This window comes from Myripristis murdjan, chromosome 19, assembly GCF_902150065.1.
Source record: "Myripristis murdjan chromosome 19, fMyrMur1.1, whole genome shotgun sequence".
In the NCBI taxonomy this organism is placed as follows: domain Eukaryota; kingdom Metazoa; phylum Chordata; class Actinopteri; order Holocentriformes; family Holocentridae; genus Myripristis; species Myripristis murdjan.
The window spans coordinates 21,156,405-21,172,994 of NC_043998.1; the positions used below are offsets into that span (position 1 = coordinate 21,156,405).

Consider the following 16,590-nt stretch of genomic DNA (forward strand, 5'->3'; position numbering starts at 1 on the left):
AAATTTGCAGAAAAAAACAGAGAGAGAAAGAGGACAAACAAAAACAAAATTTGGAAACATCTATTTTTTTTTTCTTATTATTAAAAATATATTCAAACATCAGACCAGTGATGCTGGATTTTTTGTTGTAATATTTTGTAGGATTAATGCACATATGTATCCATAATGAACACAACTTTTTTTTTTTTTTTTTTTACATGCACAAGTAGGGTTAATGTACATACTTTTTCTGGTTCCTGCTAGCTGAATCTCATTAAGCCCTGGATCCACCACTTGAAATATTTTGCCCTCAAGACCATAATACTTGGGTTTGTGTTAATTATGAAATCGTCCACATAAGCAAATATTAGAGATAATGTTGTAATAATCACAAAAACATAACCCAATACATAAGAAAATTACCATGAAATTACCACATAAAGAGGACAGCAACATTAGTAAAACATTTGCCGTAATAAATAAATGAATGATAAAGAAAATGTGCAAAAACATTTTATTAGAAGTAAAATCTACATTTAGAATAATAACACTTTACAATAAGAGTACAACAATTAACGTTAGTTAATGCCGTCATGGTTAATTAACGGTTAGTTAATGATTATTATGGCATTTACTAATGTTAATAATATCTACAATAACCCTTAAATAACATATAAATTAATACCTTAGCATGAACAGCATTAGTACATGATTCTTAGACACATTAGTTAACGGTTCGTTAACTGTTACTTAATATTTATTACCTGTTAATGTTTATTATGGCATTAACTAATGTTAATTGTTGTACTCTTATTGTAAAGTGTTACCGAATAATGCCAATTTAGAATATGAACATTATATTATATCTAAGTCAGATCAGTGATGTTTAAATGCTTGTGTGAGGCTTTTCACAAGCTCAAGCACTTCAACTCTTCCTGATTGGCTGAGGAGGTGCTGGCAGGCCGTTAGGAAGCGCTGCGGGTCCCAGCCGGCCTCAGCACAGCCCCTGCCTCGGTGCACAGCTGGCTCCACACACTCTTTCTGATGCCCTGCACTGTGTTTTGTGCACCACAACAAGCAGAAAACAAGACGAACAAATGATTACTGAATGAATTTTTTTTTATTATTACAGCACACAGAACAAAAACAAAGAATCAGGAGAACATTTCAGGTGTGTATTACTCAGAAACATGACAAAAGGAAAGCAGGGATTCACTCAAATTTCAAGATGCACTTCTGTTCCTCTATGGAAGGCAAGGAAAAAGAAAAAACAAACAAAAAAAAAAAACGATTCTTTTGGTTCACTTAAAGGATCCCCAGCATACAAGAACACAACAATACAAAATTTTAGTGCCATTTCACTAGAGACTGTTTTAAAGGCTTTAAGTGATTATGTGTTGATGAATATAGTTTTGACAGCAGATCCTCCACACAAACTCTGTCGCAAAGACACAGAAGTCACCACTTTGCCTCTTTGTTCGCTGTGGATCTGTGTGGATTACAGTCTCCTGCTCTTACTAACATTTTTTTTTTTCTTTTTTGAATTTCGTCTCATCTCATCAGATGTTATGATATGTCATGAATATTAAAATGAGCATCAGGTAAGCCCCATCCATATCTCCACACCACACCACTTCACATCAGCCCCCCCACTACACTCCTAAGAAACTCAAGTAAGTGTTGCTGTGCACAGAAAACCCTTTGGCTTGAGGGATATTTCACTTTGTCAGATCATTTGCACATCTCAGCGGTTCCACAGGACTCAGGAGCGGTCGGCCTCGAACACAAACCGTCCAGGAGTGTGCTCCATCACTAATGCCCGTATTCTTTTTCCCATGTTAATGCTGATCATAAAGGCTTTGCAGAAGCATCCTAAGCCCCCATGCTGTGAGACTACGATTAGAGTCAAGCATACAATCAGACACCACAAATGCTATGGTCAGTTTTTGCTGTCTAGTTGGCAATTCCATGGAACAAAAAAGGGTGAGGGAATAATTTTACAGACTTGCAAAAATAAGAGAAAACCCCTCAAAATTGAAGATTAGAAATCACCGCCATCAAACCCAAAGATGTCATGGCAGACAGAAATCACTCAGCAGCCTCCTCAGCTCAGTTAACATGTAAGATGTATTTTGACTAGATTTCCAAATAAAAGCCTTTGTAACATGTTATAGTTTGTGTTGTGTCTCATCAAAACACATCATGTCTGAAAAGGAAACCATGCTTGCTCTGTGGCAAATGATGGTGGAGCAGAGGGTAGAGAGCTCCACCAATCAGAGACGTCGCTGTTACTCACTAGAATTGTGGGTAGTGTAGTACTTCCGAATGACATCGCGAATAAAAGACGTTTTTCTTATAACAAAGCTGATCTCATATGGACTTTGCATGTACCATCATAGCTCACGATAAGTCTACGTTCCACAGTTACGACATTATGGGTAATGATCACTATCCTTGTTTCCGAACTGCCCTGTGGAGCTCTGCTGACTCAAAGAGTTTCATGACTTCAGTCAGTTCAGACAGTATTTAGAATGCCTCTTCAAAAGGTCTATTGCAATATTAGAATGCAAATTTTGTCCTCCTGGAAAGAATGACAGCAGACACTGAATGATCATATCACCTGGGTGTTTGTAAATGTGCATGAAATACTCCTGAACCCCCATTGAAGTGTGCACTGACATGTGAAAATGCTCTGTCAAAGTGAAATCTTGCTTTATCAGGCAGTTTTTAGGTTTTTCTGACAGCTAGGAGTCACGATGGTGGTCTATGGCCTGCATGCAATCAGAATTCATTGTCCCCATGGCTGCCATTCATTTAGCTTTAGTTGTTGCCATTAAAAAAAAAACAACAACAACAAAACACCTTGAACATAAGGTGAAATCACAGGGTCAAAGAACCATCTGCATAGCACATGAAAACACAAAACAAGCAAACCAAAAACAGGACCTGTCCTTGATTTTGGATGATGATCTTCAACAGTGAGGTTGAAATCTTAAGGACTGCTCTTGTTGGAGTCTATGCTAACACACAGCATTTCCATTTCAATGATGCAAGCAAGTAGAGGGAAGGTAACAAAAGTCACTCAGCTACTTGCATTGTACTGACGGTATTTGCTAAGTAAGCAACAAACTGAAATTCAAAGTCTTATTCTTAATTACATATTTATTTTAGGTGTCAAGGGAGGCGCATGTCACAATGTCAACCTCTCACTTTGTAGCAGACAAACTGCAGTAATATTTTCTTTACAAAATATGCAGTATGTACAATGGCATTTACAAGCAACTATTTAAAAAAGGAGAAAAAAAACACGATTACGAAAGAACAAAAACTTAAATAATATTCTTCAGTGCAAAATGCCCGCTGATAGCACAGCCCCCCTACCCCCCCACCCAAAAAAAACCAACAAAAACAAACAAAAAAAACCCAACAACAACAACAACAAAGATTAGAAACAGTCTGATTATAAAATGTTTTTCATCAAGAGTCATCTGTAGGTACTTGGTAAGCGTCAGCCCGCTAGCAAGGCTGTAAATGAACCAGTTCATTATTGCTGCATTTTGTGGAAACGTATGAGACTCTAAAGCTTCACTTCACCCTGAGAAACAAAAATACAGAATTTGGGAGGCAAATTATATATATGATACATGGATGAAATAGTTTGGGTGGGTTCTACATGATAAGACTTAACTTGGAGGGAGGCTATAATTTGTTGACCCTGCTCTTGACATGATTTAGAGAGGGAACTAGGAGCGTTCCATGCAGTGTCCATTTTCACATTTTTAACTAATTTCCGCAATCAAGTTTGTGTTGACCAACAGTAAAATCCTCTTCAGGTCTTTGGAGCTTTAAATTGAAAAAAACAAAACAAAACAAAACAGAAAAACAAAAAACAAACAAACCCACAATTCCACAGACATCTACCTAGATAAGGCTATGTCATTAAAACCAGCAAACCCAGTAGATCCCAATGCTTTTTGACATATTGTTGTAGAGGCTAATTATACCAACACTGCTCAAGTTCAGATCAGGCACATCTCAGTTTTTGCATGTTTCTGCAAGACACCAGGTAGGTGGTCCGCACATTTTTCTGATTATGAACTGGTTCCCACTGTGACATTCAAGTCCAGCAAAGGCTTTCTAACAGGATTCTTGTGGCGTTGTTTGAATTCAGGGATGAAGTTGCCCCAGACCGCTGACTTGAGGCCAGCTTCATGCTCTCTACCTGCCTAATTCTCTTCAGGCTCAGGAAGGTCAGCAGCCTACAGACTCGAGACTTTTGACGGGAAAAGACAAGGTGAACACAGGTGTTAGCAATGACATTAATTAAGATTCTGTTCATGACAGTGGATCCGAGCCTTTCGAGTGAGACAGCATGCACAAGAGCTAATGGAATGGAACCATAATTAATGTCATTGGTAACACCTGTATACCTGCTATTTCATGTCAAAATGGCTGCTGTGAAAATGGTCTACTACAAAATGCATTTCACGAAGGGCAGGGAGACACCCTAGAGAGGTTGCCAGGGCTGATGCTGCAATCCCATGATGGCAGATTCACCATATAAACGAGCTGCAAACTAAGAAAAAAAAACATTTATACGAGCCTCAGGCGGTCATTTTAAGTAGTAAATATATATATTTTTTGGTAGAGATCATTATCCTTCACTTGGCATCGAGAATTGCAGAGCTGTATCAACATGAGTAGCAAACACTACACTGAATCCACCTATATCATCACAAAACGAATCACTTCTACATGTGGGCAGCAGGCAGTGTCTGCTGCAGGTTAATCTGAAAGGAACGTGTCAAAAACAACAATAGTCTTTACAACTGCCATTTTGAATGCAGCCATTCCAGTAAGTAACAACGCATGTATGTTTGTAAGTTGTAACAATGAGATGCCATCCTATTCTTTGGCCTTGTCTGATATCATATGAATGGAGAGAGAACACAGATAGGCGGTCACTCACATTATACTAATGGAAAGTTTGGTGTCTCCAATCCACCTGAGGCAGGAAAACCAGGAGAACATACAACTCAACACAGAAGGCCGAAAATTAAAGCTGAAACATTCTGGCTGTGAGGCCAGTAGGACACTGTGCCAACCATAATCACATTTTTAATATTAGTGTTATTTTAGGCCATTGTCAACACAGGACGAAAACTGTATTGAAATGCATTTTACACTAGAAGTTCAGTTCACAGAAAAATGTCACATTACTATTGTTTGCAGCCTTCATTATAACAACAGTGAACAGCTAGCTGCGCACAAAAGATTCATGCCTCTTGTGGTCTGCGTGCTCTATGCGGCAATATTACATAAGTGCAGCATGCGCAACTGTGCACGTGCCGCAGAGGGTCTCGCGACGACTGTTGATAATGCCCGTTTCATCTCTGTGGTCAACTACACTTGTACTTAGCACCATCCACTTGTGACCTGATCACCTGAAACAAATGTTAAAACCAGGTGTAAACAGGGTCTAAGGCCTTGTTCAGACTGCAGGCAAATCAGATTTGTCTCTCAAATCAGATCTTTAAGACAGACTGTTATTTGCAAGTGATCAGATTGGATTTGTGTGTCCAGACATCACCAACCTATCTAAAATGTGGTTTGGAACTGATTTGCAAAACTGCATTCCATTCCATTCCACTTTCTAAAATAAGTCTGGATAAAATGTGGATATAAAACAAAACTTATTTGGTCTGGCAGTCTGAACAGGGTATAGGCGCCTCCTTAGGTCTGGGCCAGGGACAGTGTGAGCGAGCCTCACAGACAAACTCACGACTAGCAGTGTTCACTGAATCCTGAATGTGGACCGTCAACACCGCTAGCAAGCTGCTTAGAGTAACTAAAAGACAAATGTAGAATAATCATGTCTCATGATCCAACAAGTGCACGGTGAAGAAAAATGCCTAATTAAACCCTTTATTCTTGACCAAGACTTGGGAATCTAGGAATGTTAGAAAACAGACCCTGGATCAGCATTCAAAGGCAACCTCAGCCCCTTCCGGCTTGCTCAATTGAGATGTGACTCAATGCAGACCAGAACGAACCAGACTAGACCGCGACGTGGGTCACAGAGCTAAAATGAAAAGATCGGACATCCCCATTCAAATCTTCCTATGTGAAGCACTGGTTCTGTGGCGTGTGTTCCACAGACTTTTGATGAATAAACCAGACGATTCTATTCACATATCACGGACACACTGAGAACAGTTGCTCATCATGATTATACAGCATATCCTCTCTCTCTCTCTGCTGTGTTAGACCACAGGGTTCCAGACAGTGTGTCTATGCACGGTGAGTCAGCTCCAACCATTATTGCATTGTATGAACTCTCTCTAACAATCAACCACCCTTGGTGAGCTTTTTGACCCAAAGCCTTGGTGTGCTTGGTGGCTTGCCAATTCTCTCTCCAACTGAACACTGACTAGTCACTGAAAAGGTTAACAACCTCCCAACGACTGATGGGATAGGAATACCCACATTTCATAAAGATGCCACCCTTTGTGTTGAGAAGCACAGTGGTTAGGGAGGCTGTTCTTTAACAAGAGCGGTCACAGGTTTAATCTCCAGGACTGTCGTGTTCTGTTGCAGTGGCCTTGCCCAAGACCTGCTCAGCCACTGGGAATCTCTAAGGTGTGTCAGGTTGTCAGGCTTCATTATGAAATGTCCACTGTAAGGCAGAGAACAAAATGACAAACAGCAACCAAGCCACCAAGATGTTGGACAAAACCTCCACCTTTTTCCATGAACATCAGTCTTTCTAGACGTCATCGTCCATTTATCGAATCATCCATAAATCTGTTCATTATTCATTCATTCCAGCACAACTAGAACTCTGAACGGTGTGTTTTTGCATACATACTGTACATACATACACAGAGACAATAATGTTCGTAATGGGACAATGAGATTAGTTTGTCTATATTTCCATGCTGGCCAACCTGACAATTGTTTATACTCCAGTTAAAGTTGGACCTCCATTTCAGCGAGCGTCCAGTGGAATGAAAGCGAGAGTGCAAGGCTTTTCTAGTTGTAAACACCACGTTCAACAGAAACAGTACAAAGACTCTCACTTCTATCTTTTTAAACTAGGCTTGTCTACTATTATATACCATAAAAACTGTGGAGCCAAATGTTTGCTTTTATGATCAGCCAAGTTGAATCATATGGATCTGATGTTTCCAATATTTAGGTAACAAGTGCAAAAAATAATTGCTGTGATCCATTTTGTTCAAATGCAATGGGTACACCAAAGCATTACTAAATGTTGAGTATTGTTTTGCAGGCACCCATTAAAGGGATAGTTGAAAAATGCGATATTATTTCACTTCCCCCCTAGTTGTTATGTAGGACAGTAGTGGCGCTATCTTCCTCTCTTTGTTACTGGAGGCTAACGGTTAGCATTTGAAGCACCAATCAGAGAATAAAGCATTGATTCTAATTCAACTGTGACCAGCAGTGGAGCGTTTTCCGTGGCCAGTGTTTACATGGGAGCTACTCAGGTTCATCTATTTCCATAATTTCTTTGCTCCCCTGTGATCGAAAATAGCTGTCACCATGAATAAAGTTAACAGAACATTCCAGTTCTTGTGTAGACTGAGCAATAGCAGCGTACTTCTGATGCAGGGGAAACAAATGATGGTCCACTGCTGAAAGTAAATACTACTCACCATCATGTTTTTGATTGACATCACTTTGCACCCCACTGAGAATTAAAAGTGAGGGCACTAAGAAGTCTCAACAACTGCTGAATATGGGAGAAAGCCAGACATCTTAACTGGGTTTCTCACAATCACAGTATGAGCTCAATCAGGCTTCAAATGGACAGACCAAAAACGAGGATACTGGAGTAAATCAGGTTAACAATCGATTTCTTGCTGCATGGAAACATAGTCAAAAATTTTAACCATGGAGGTAAATTAACACATAAAACTTAAAGCTGAGAACGTGCTTTTTTTTTTCTTTTTTTAAACATCCTGTTCACCTTTCAATATGAGATCCATGTTAAGGTGAGGCACCACAAGTGAAAATGGCAATTTTTGCAGGAGTGATTCATTTGGACAGACAATGCAGTTTTCATAAAATCCACAAAACAATGAAAAACAAGCAACCATACTTAGTTTACACACTTCCCAAGAGCTACAAGCACAAATAAAAATTTGTTTAAAAATGCTTCATGGTCATTTTTTTTTTTTAGAATGATACAGAACTCCACATCCCTGTTTAACATGTAGAGATGACCACTAAATTTAATATGGGGCTTCATAACACAAAAGCTGGTAATTCAGAGAGACTTGTTTAATATCTTTTTTGGTAATTTTTATTTTATTGGAGTAGTTTTACATGAAGAAAAAAAATCACCATTTGCACAGAATCTGGAGACTCCATAAAAAAAAAAAAAAAAAAAAAAAAAAAAAACCATTCTGTACAATAGCTAAAAACGACTTAGTTGTTTCTTAGAATGAAGCAGGAAAAGGCTCTCTGCCTCCACAGACTGAAGATCAAATGTTCTCTTGATGCATTTTGATATGTCAATAAATATTGTTTGGGGAAGGGAAAGTGTTTCTCCTTGTCACCTGTGGTGCCCCAGCCACCTTTAACCTCAGTGTCCCACTACCTTGGACAGTCATCTCCTCTCCTGCACCCGCCTCCCTCTGCAGCGCTACAATCATTGCACCCTCACAAATGTACAAAACATACTTTTGTCTTGTCATAGCCATTAAAAATACAATAAAAACATTTTACTGTTCATTCCTTTTTAAGATTTCAGTAAACTGTTAAGTAAGTTTGTGTGTATGTGCATTATTTACATTGAATATTCAGTCATGTATGATGAAGATGTGAATGTGAGTGTGTGCATGTATGTGTGTGCTGTGTGTGCTAGGAGTGTGTTCCCTGCATGTCTTGTTCAGTGTGTGCACTGTTGTGCCTTCTTCTGGTGTGTGCCTGCTCTCTCTCTCTGTATGCTATCTTTCCCTTTTGTGTGTGTGTGTTTTCCCTGTGTGTTTGTCATTTTGTTATGGATCCCTCCTTTGTGTGTGGGTCTGTCCATACAGTCTGTGTGTGTGCACATGCATATCTTTCAGCCTAGATGTCCGTCCTTTACACGAGGGGTTTTCAAACTCATCATGTTCACCTTCAATAAGCTGCGGACCCCCATATGAAGCTATTTTGCCCTGCAGGGAGCCTTACATTTACGGATATTTTAAAAATAAATCTGACATTGATCCAGCATCTCTGATCTGATGTTTAAATAAATGATTCAAAATAAAATCATTAAATCATTAAAAAACAAACTGATGCAATTTTTTATTTTTTTTTATTTTTCAAGGGTTTTTTATTTGCTAATTTTCTGGTACTTTTCTTTTCTTCAATTCTTTCACTAAGTTCACATGTTTTGCCAGCAAATTCCAAATTCACTTGATTTCTTTCAAAAACATGAGGAAAAAAGGCAATGCGTAAATTTGCATGAAATGTCATGAAAATGATCAAGAAATCAGTAAAAATATACAAGAAAATGACCTGAAAATTTGCAAAAACTTACCAGAACTTACCACTTATTAACAAAATAGTTTTTAAAAAATGACAAGAAAACTACATTAACAATTATTAAAATGATATCCATCAAGGTCAGATCAGTGAGGCTGGATCAGATTTCTTGTGGTTAAATGCTTGTGGCTGCATTCAGACGACTTTCACAAGCTTTTAATCTTTTCCTCATGTTGCTGAGGACTGCTGGAGGACCCTCCTTGGCGTCCTTAGACCCCAGTTTGAAAATCACTGCTTTATGTGTGTGTGTGACATATCGTTATTCATACATTTCACTCCTCCATTTGTGTGTGTGTGTGTGTGTGTGTGTGTGTATGTGTGTGTGTGTCTAGGAGGACATGCCGTTGACGAGGCTCCTCAGCTGTTTGACCACAGTCTCAATCAGCTTCTGTTTATCTCTGTCGTTCTTCCTAAACTGAGAGAAGATGTTGTTCTTCTTACTGGTGTCCTTCATCCTTGAGAGAGAAAGAAAGAGAACATGAGAGAGAGAGAGAGAGAGAGGGAGAGAGAGAGAGAGAAAGAGAGAGAGAACAAGTAGATTTGTTGAGACAAACTCCAGACTCCAGCCTTGTATAGCTTAACAACGCTGCTTAAAGGGATAGTTCACCCATTTTGAAAATTTGGATATTAAACTATGAAATGTGACATATAAAAAAGCTAAATCCACTCGAATATAAGTTTGAGCTTCATGACCTGTGGCAGAATTTTTACAGCTTGAAATGGCATAAAAAATATTATGTGTTTAAAAAAAAAGATCAACAGTAGAACTATTTTCTTCTACAGTGTAAGCTCTATGTGCTGGTCTTCAGCTACAACGGCGGCTGGCAGGTGCCTGAAAGGTACAGTATGTGAAATGTGTGTGACAGAGTGGAGCACACGTGTGTTCAATGAAGAAAACAAAAAACTCAAAATCTGCTTCTGTCACTGTGGCTGCTGCTCCTCTGATGCAGAGTGATATGAAGTGCAAGAAGTTGCCTGATCTTTCTGGATGTTTATAATAGGAAAAATACCATAATAAAACAACAATTTGACCAAAACTACTGTCCATGTACACTTGGTATGAGCATTTTAGTTTAGGAATGCACCACTTCTCAAATAATGTTAAACCTTTCTTGAGTGGATTCAGGTCGTTATTTTTAGGAATGTTAGCTGGAGGCAAGTCCAGCTCAATGGCAGGAGGCTAACAGTTAGCATTTGGATCATCCAGCACTCAGTAACAATGAGAGCAAGATAGCACGACTACTGTCCTGGCAAGGGAGGAAGTGAAATAATATCAAAATATTTTCTCAAACTGGGTAAACTACCCCTTTGAGACTAAGAATTTAAAGCTGCACAAACAGACCCTTTTTGAAGCCCCAGAATGGTAGCATGGGTGTAACTGCTCACTAGCCAGACATCTTGCAAGGAGACATCAGCTAGTGTTTGTGCTGTATAATTAAAACGGTAGGACCTAACATTTTAATTACAAAAAAAAACCCAAAAACTATTCTTTCACCCTCCACTATATGCCCATAAATCGTCCACACATGCTTGTTAACAAACCAAAAGAAACGAGTGAGGAAGCAGCACCTACCCCCTGTAGACTCTGCATGGTAGCAGTTAGCAGAACAGATCAGCAGGCAGGAAAACACAAGAGAGAAGAAGAATCAGAAGGATGAAAAGAGGAAGTGGAGCAGAGGCAAGCAGCTAAAAAAGCAGCCATACTTACAGTCATTCGTGAGTTATATGCAGGAGGAGGCTAATGACTCCTATAGACTTCAAGTCTTTGTGCTAAGCTAACATGAAATGCTATCCATAGGATCTGAACCACTGGATGCACAGAGGTTAAAATGGTATCAAACATCTTGTCTCAGTCTGGGGAAGTCGGAAAAAGGGCATGAAATGTGTTAAAATTTTTGGTTGTTCATGCTTATATAACCCTAAAAATTCTAGTTTATACTTCATGTTAATGAGCTATTTTTCTGGTGTGTTCAGTTAGTTTTTAATACCCTACACAGCTCATTAAAAAGTGCAATCTTATCAGCTATATTTTGCTCCACAGCAAAAGTTGGAGAAACCACAAGGTTACCTGAGACTTTGTACATTAATATGTTCATACAGCCATGGCAGCATTGTGTGATTGATGCAAAAATTGAAGACTGCAGTCAGGCTTGCAAGACATAATGCAGTTAGTATTTTGGGGGCAGCAGGGAGGTCTCATGTTAAGGAAGATCATCCTTCAGCCAGATGACACGATTTCAAACCCTCACCCTGCTGAAATATCACTGAGCAAGACACCGAATTGCTACCAGCTTTGTGGGTTAGGCCTGATAAGGACTTTTTAGACTTTTATTTTTTTTTACTAAATTTATTTATTACCTCTGCAAAAGTTGTTTGGACAGGGTTATGTTTTCACCTTTTTCCATCTGTTTGTTAGCAGGATACCTAAAAATGTTATCAATGGAGTTGCACAGAACTGTGTGGACAGGGTTAGTCACAGGCTAAGAAAGAGCTGATTAACTTTTCATGCTGATTGGTCAAAATGGGGCTTAACGGTAAGTGTTATGTATCACAAAAAGGTTTATTATGTTTTTGGTGAAATACCTTGTCACGTCTCTCACAGTGTATACATATCAGATGCACTCACTTTTCCAGCAGAGCCAGGGCAGTGGCTGGGTTCACTCTCAGATATTTGGAGGTTGGTTGGCCGTAGTCTGCCAGGTAGGTTGACCAGTCCCACACCATAAACAGGTCCAGGAGCTGCGAACACACACACACACACACACACACACACGCACACAAACATACCAAAATGATCAGTATTTAACCTTTAGACACACAACGGAACCTGTTATAACTTGTATGGAGAGAGGGGGCGAGAGAGAGAAAGAAAGAAAGAAAGGAGAGAGAGAGAGAGAGAGAGAGAGAGAGAGAGAGAGAGCATAGCTCTTAAAATGACAAAACATTTCCATTGAGCCCCTTCCCCCAACAACCCCTTCTTAGCCTAATGGAGATTATCCCCTAAACACACACACACACACACACACACACACACACACACACGCTTCTCAGTATATGCTAATGTCACAGGGTGAAACAGCTGGGTGTATGGGTCATGTTGAGGCATAGTGAAAGAACAACTGAGCACTAATACTATTTATCAAGTGAGATTGAGAAGGAGGCAGCAAAGAGATTAGCACTAATGCCATTATTCTCACCTGGAGTTAAATGAAAGGCCATGAACAGGCATGTAGAGTACAGGCATCCCCTACAATAGTTATTAGCGCTCATGCTTACACACACTGATGGGGACAGCGGTTAACCCTTTGAAACTTGAGCAAATTCACTAAATTTCTGTCAAAAACGAAGCACTTGTGCCACTGATCTGAAATTTGGATACGTTTATCTGCAGAATGGGTGGTTTCAGAGAGGTTTCGGATGAAGATGCGTGGGTGAAGTGGAGGGCAGAGGAGGATCTTCTTCAGACCAATACAGAAAGCTAAAACCAGGAAATAACACCAGGGTGGCTGTAAATTGTATGGTGGAAAACATACCTACAGTGATGCAAGTGCTCATTTTACAGCAAAAATGCATGTAATATTGCTCAATGTAGCTTTAGAAGCATGTAAAGTAAGAACTGACATTCTGATTTGGTCAACTATGTGACGTGGAAGTGGCATATCTTGAGAAGTGCATGGTGTCGGCGGTGGTATGCGTTGTGCTCGGTGCCATCGGTCTAGCTGCTTTGAGTTATGTTGTGTTGTGAACCTCCCCAGTATCACCTTCACATTCAGACAATAAGGCAGGGCGGCATTCTGAAACTCTAGAAACCCCTCTCTATTCCTTCTCCTTTATCTACTTCGGAGGCTTCACTTTGAACATCTCCTCTTGTATTCTTTTGTCCCACTGCCTTGTATTGTGTGGTCTAAAAGGAGATGTATTGGCAGACCTGGCTCCTGAGCTCTGCTCCATTGACTCCTGTTCACTGTGAGTTTGACAACAGAGCATAGGTCCAGTGGTGAGGAAAGGTAAAGGCTAGGTCAGACTAGATGAGTTTTTACACCACTTCAAACCCTCTGTTCAAACTCTCAGAAACTTGGTTTTTGTTGTTCCATTCTGACCAATGAGGCACAGCTTGAGAGGCTGCAGCTGCATCTATGTACTGGTTCACAGCTACAATTTTTAAAAAAGGCATGAGCATAATTTTTGATTTACATTTATTCCTATAGTCTTTGATGAAAGAATGAAAGTTGTTGAGGACTAGAAAGCTCTGAAGGGCTGTGATCAATCACATCAGTAGGGAAACACTGGCCAAAGTCAGGTGTTGACAGATTGGCCGAGTTTCCCTGGTTCCCAAGAAGTTGTTTCTTAGTACACGGTTATAAAGACCAAAGGATTTAATGAAATTATAAAGTAATAACAGTTTATGATAAAGGGCTCTCTGTATCCCCTCTCTGTCGGTGTGTACAATACTGAGATTTTTTTTTTTTTTTTTAAAGCTTTTTAAAAAATATTTTACTGTTTTATATATTTGCAATAATTTAAACTATAGATGTTCTATGGTTTAATAAACAATTACAAATAATTTATTTTTCCTATGACTGTTCAAGTGATTTGCTGTTTTAGCTATTTAAGGGATGCCCATTTTGCGCTCTAAAAAAAAATTGGGGGATATGTTGGTAATGGTCATTTTCTCAAGCCAAAAATCACAATTGTCAGTGGACCTAAATATCCCATATGGGACAGACTGTATGTGCCGTCTGTTTAATCATTCTGAACAAGGTAAACAAAGTGCTTCCGAAGAACTATAGTCAGTGTGGTCAGGAGAATTCATATTTCTGCCTGGCTCCCCTTTTCTAGTCTATGTGCGGAGCAAAACTGGGAGAGACTTAGCAGACAATTTTATTGTCAAGCGCTTTTCAAATTACAAATTAAATTCCTGTATGATTCAAATGTAATACAGTACAGAATCAAAAATAATACAGTATACCGTAAACCTCACTCTTTTTCTGCCCCTATAGGCAGTTGTCTGCCCATGTTACCTGACATTTTTTATTCCCAGGGACTACTTTTCAAGGAATGTAAAGGTTCCTTCAGCTGGTTGTTGTCTGTATTTTCACTGAAAATATTAGGCAAATTAGTCCGCTGATGAATAAAAAAGCAACACTTGTTTTACATGTCATGAGAAAGGATAAAATGTAAAAACAAAAATCATCCCTAACACATTTTCTTCACTCTAACAATTTCTAGTAAACTAAATTACACTGCAATGAAACTATTTCTTCATTTTGCTAAGGACCTCTGGAAGCCCCTCAAGGACCTCCGGGGGTCGCCACACCCCACTTTGAAAACCACTGAACTAGAGCACGGACAATAGCCGGGTTACTCTGGTATGTAAGCGCAGACATTAAGAGCGACATCTACTCAATCTAAGTTGTAGTATATACTACATTTCTGGTACCATGTGTAGTTTCCGCCACAGGATAAAGGGAAAGCAAAAAGACGACCTCTGTGTAACCTCAGCCTGTTGATGCCTCATCACACTCGGACCTGAGGCTAGGATTAACCTGTCAACCAACCATGCTACACGAAAGGGAACATGGACATATCTCTGTCTAATGAATTGGGTTACACACCCGTCAACCTAACTGCAAATACCTCTTCTTCTCTCTCACTCATCTGTTTCCATACCTTCTCTTATGTTTCTATAATTCACCTCTAAGTTGGGACACTAAGACCGACCACAGCCAAACACTGGTGTATTTTTGATTGTGGCTAGTAATTTCATCTATTCTTCAGGTAACCTGTGCTGTAGGGATGCGAATCGGATTCACAATACTTGGATGCCAATTTGACTTGTATTGTAATTCTGAAATTATTGCAATTTTCTAAGTACTATGATTCAAAACTGTGCAGTTTTGGACAGTGTTACGGACTTTTTAATTTTACAATTATTGTAATTAATGTAATAAATGTAAAAAAGTTTGTTTGTTTCTTTATTATGCAATCAATCAGGATATGTGTGCAGTCAAAAAATAGATTTTAGACCATAACTACTGACGGTGTAATCAAACAATGTTTTATTGCAAGTAAAATACATTTCTGATTCAAATGCTAATTCAAATGCTAAATCAAAAAACCTGCGAACAAAACTTTTGGATTTGCAAATACAGGTTTTTAATTTGCTTTTGATTCACACATTTATTTTACTTGCAGTAAGATTTTTTGATTGCAAACTTATTCTGTTTGATAGCATTTAAAAAAAAAAAAATCACTCCATAGTTTTCCATCCATTCCACTATGATATAAAAATGAACTTTCGGAGGCTTGATACTGTCTTGACACCAGTCCTCCATCACTGTAATGAAGTCCTCCACATTAGTTTTCCTAAACACAGCAGCACTGTTGTGTTCTGATGACTTGAAACTGGATGGAGTGAAACTGCCTCTGCCAGAAAAAAGTTTGCTTTACACAGCCAATGATCAGTTCTGTGTTGTATGAATGACTTTGTTAGCCTTAGAAGCAGGACATTACAAGGTAGGTGTTTAAACCAAAAATTCAAATGTGAAGATCAAGGGATTTTGATTATATGTTGTAAAATCTTTAGTAGCCCCCCACATGATTTGCAAAATGGTTTGTTGCAATGTAAAATGTGGGTTAATTTTAGTAAATGGGCCAAACATGGGTATGGTCTTTTGAGGAGAAATGAAAAGTGATAAAGCAAAATATAAAGAAATGAGCGGTAAAATACACAATAAACAAAACATGAAACTGTATGGGATGTAAGATATGTAAATCAGAGACATGAGATATTAGGCAAGACATGCAGGGAAGATAAGTAGAAAACCAAGCTGAAGGAAAGTAAAAGAAAAGAGAAGAGACAAGTTTAATACAAGTGCACTAGGCAATGTAACAGTGGTGTCAAAGTCCAGATGAGAAGGAAGACAGGTAACATGATAAACACATGAGAAAAATGAGACAGGAGAGTCAAGAGCACGGGCCAGGTGAGAGGCAAGACATGTCAAATGTACAAACTGTCCGTCAGCAGGGAGACAGGTGAACACTAAAAGAGAGGTT

At 39.0% G+C, this 16,590-nt stretch overlaps 1 protein-coding gene across 4 annotated transcripts in view; it reads right to left on the minus strand.

Annotated features, from left to right (window-relative positions):
• Nucleotides 1–1,080: 1,080 nt before the first annotated feature.
• Nucleotides 1,081–16,590, minus strand: part of exoc6 (exocyst complex component 6) — a 64,461-nt gene continuing 48,951 nt past the window's right edge. For 2 of the 4 annotated variants that reach the window (XM_030077156.1, XM_030077154.1), the window contains 3 exons: nt 12,161–12,273; nt 11,108–11,119; nt 1,081–9,989 (listed from right to left, as the gene is read on the minus strand). In XM_030077156.1, the coding sequence (XP_029933016.1) occupies nt 9,863–9,989; nt 11,108–11,119; nt 12,161–12,273 (252 nt within the window). In that variant the 3' untranslated portion in view covers nt 1,081–9,862. The remainder of the gene's footprint in view (nt 9,990–11,107; nt 11,120–12,160; nt 12,274–16,590) is intronic. The other 2 variants (XM_030077157.1, XM_030077155.1) reach the window with 1 other exon arrangement.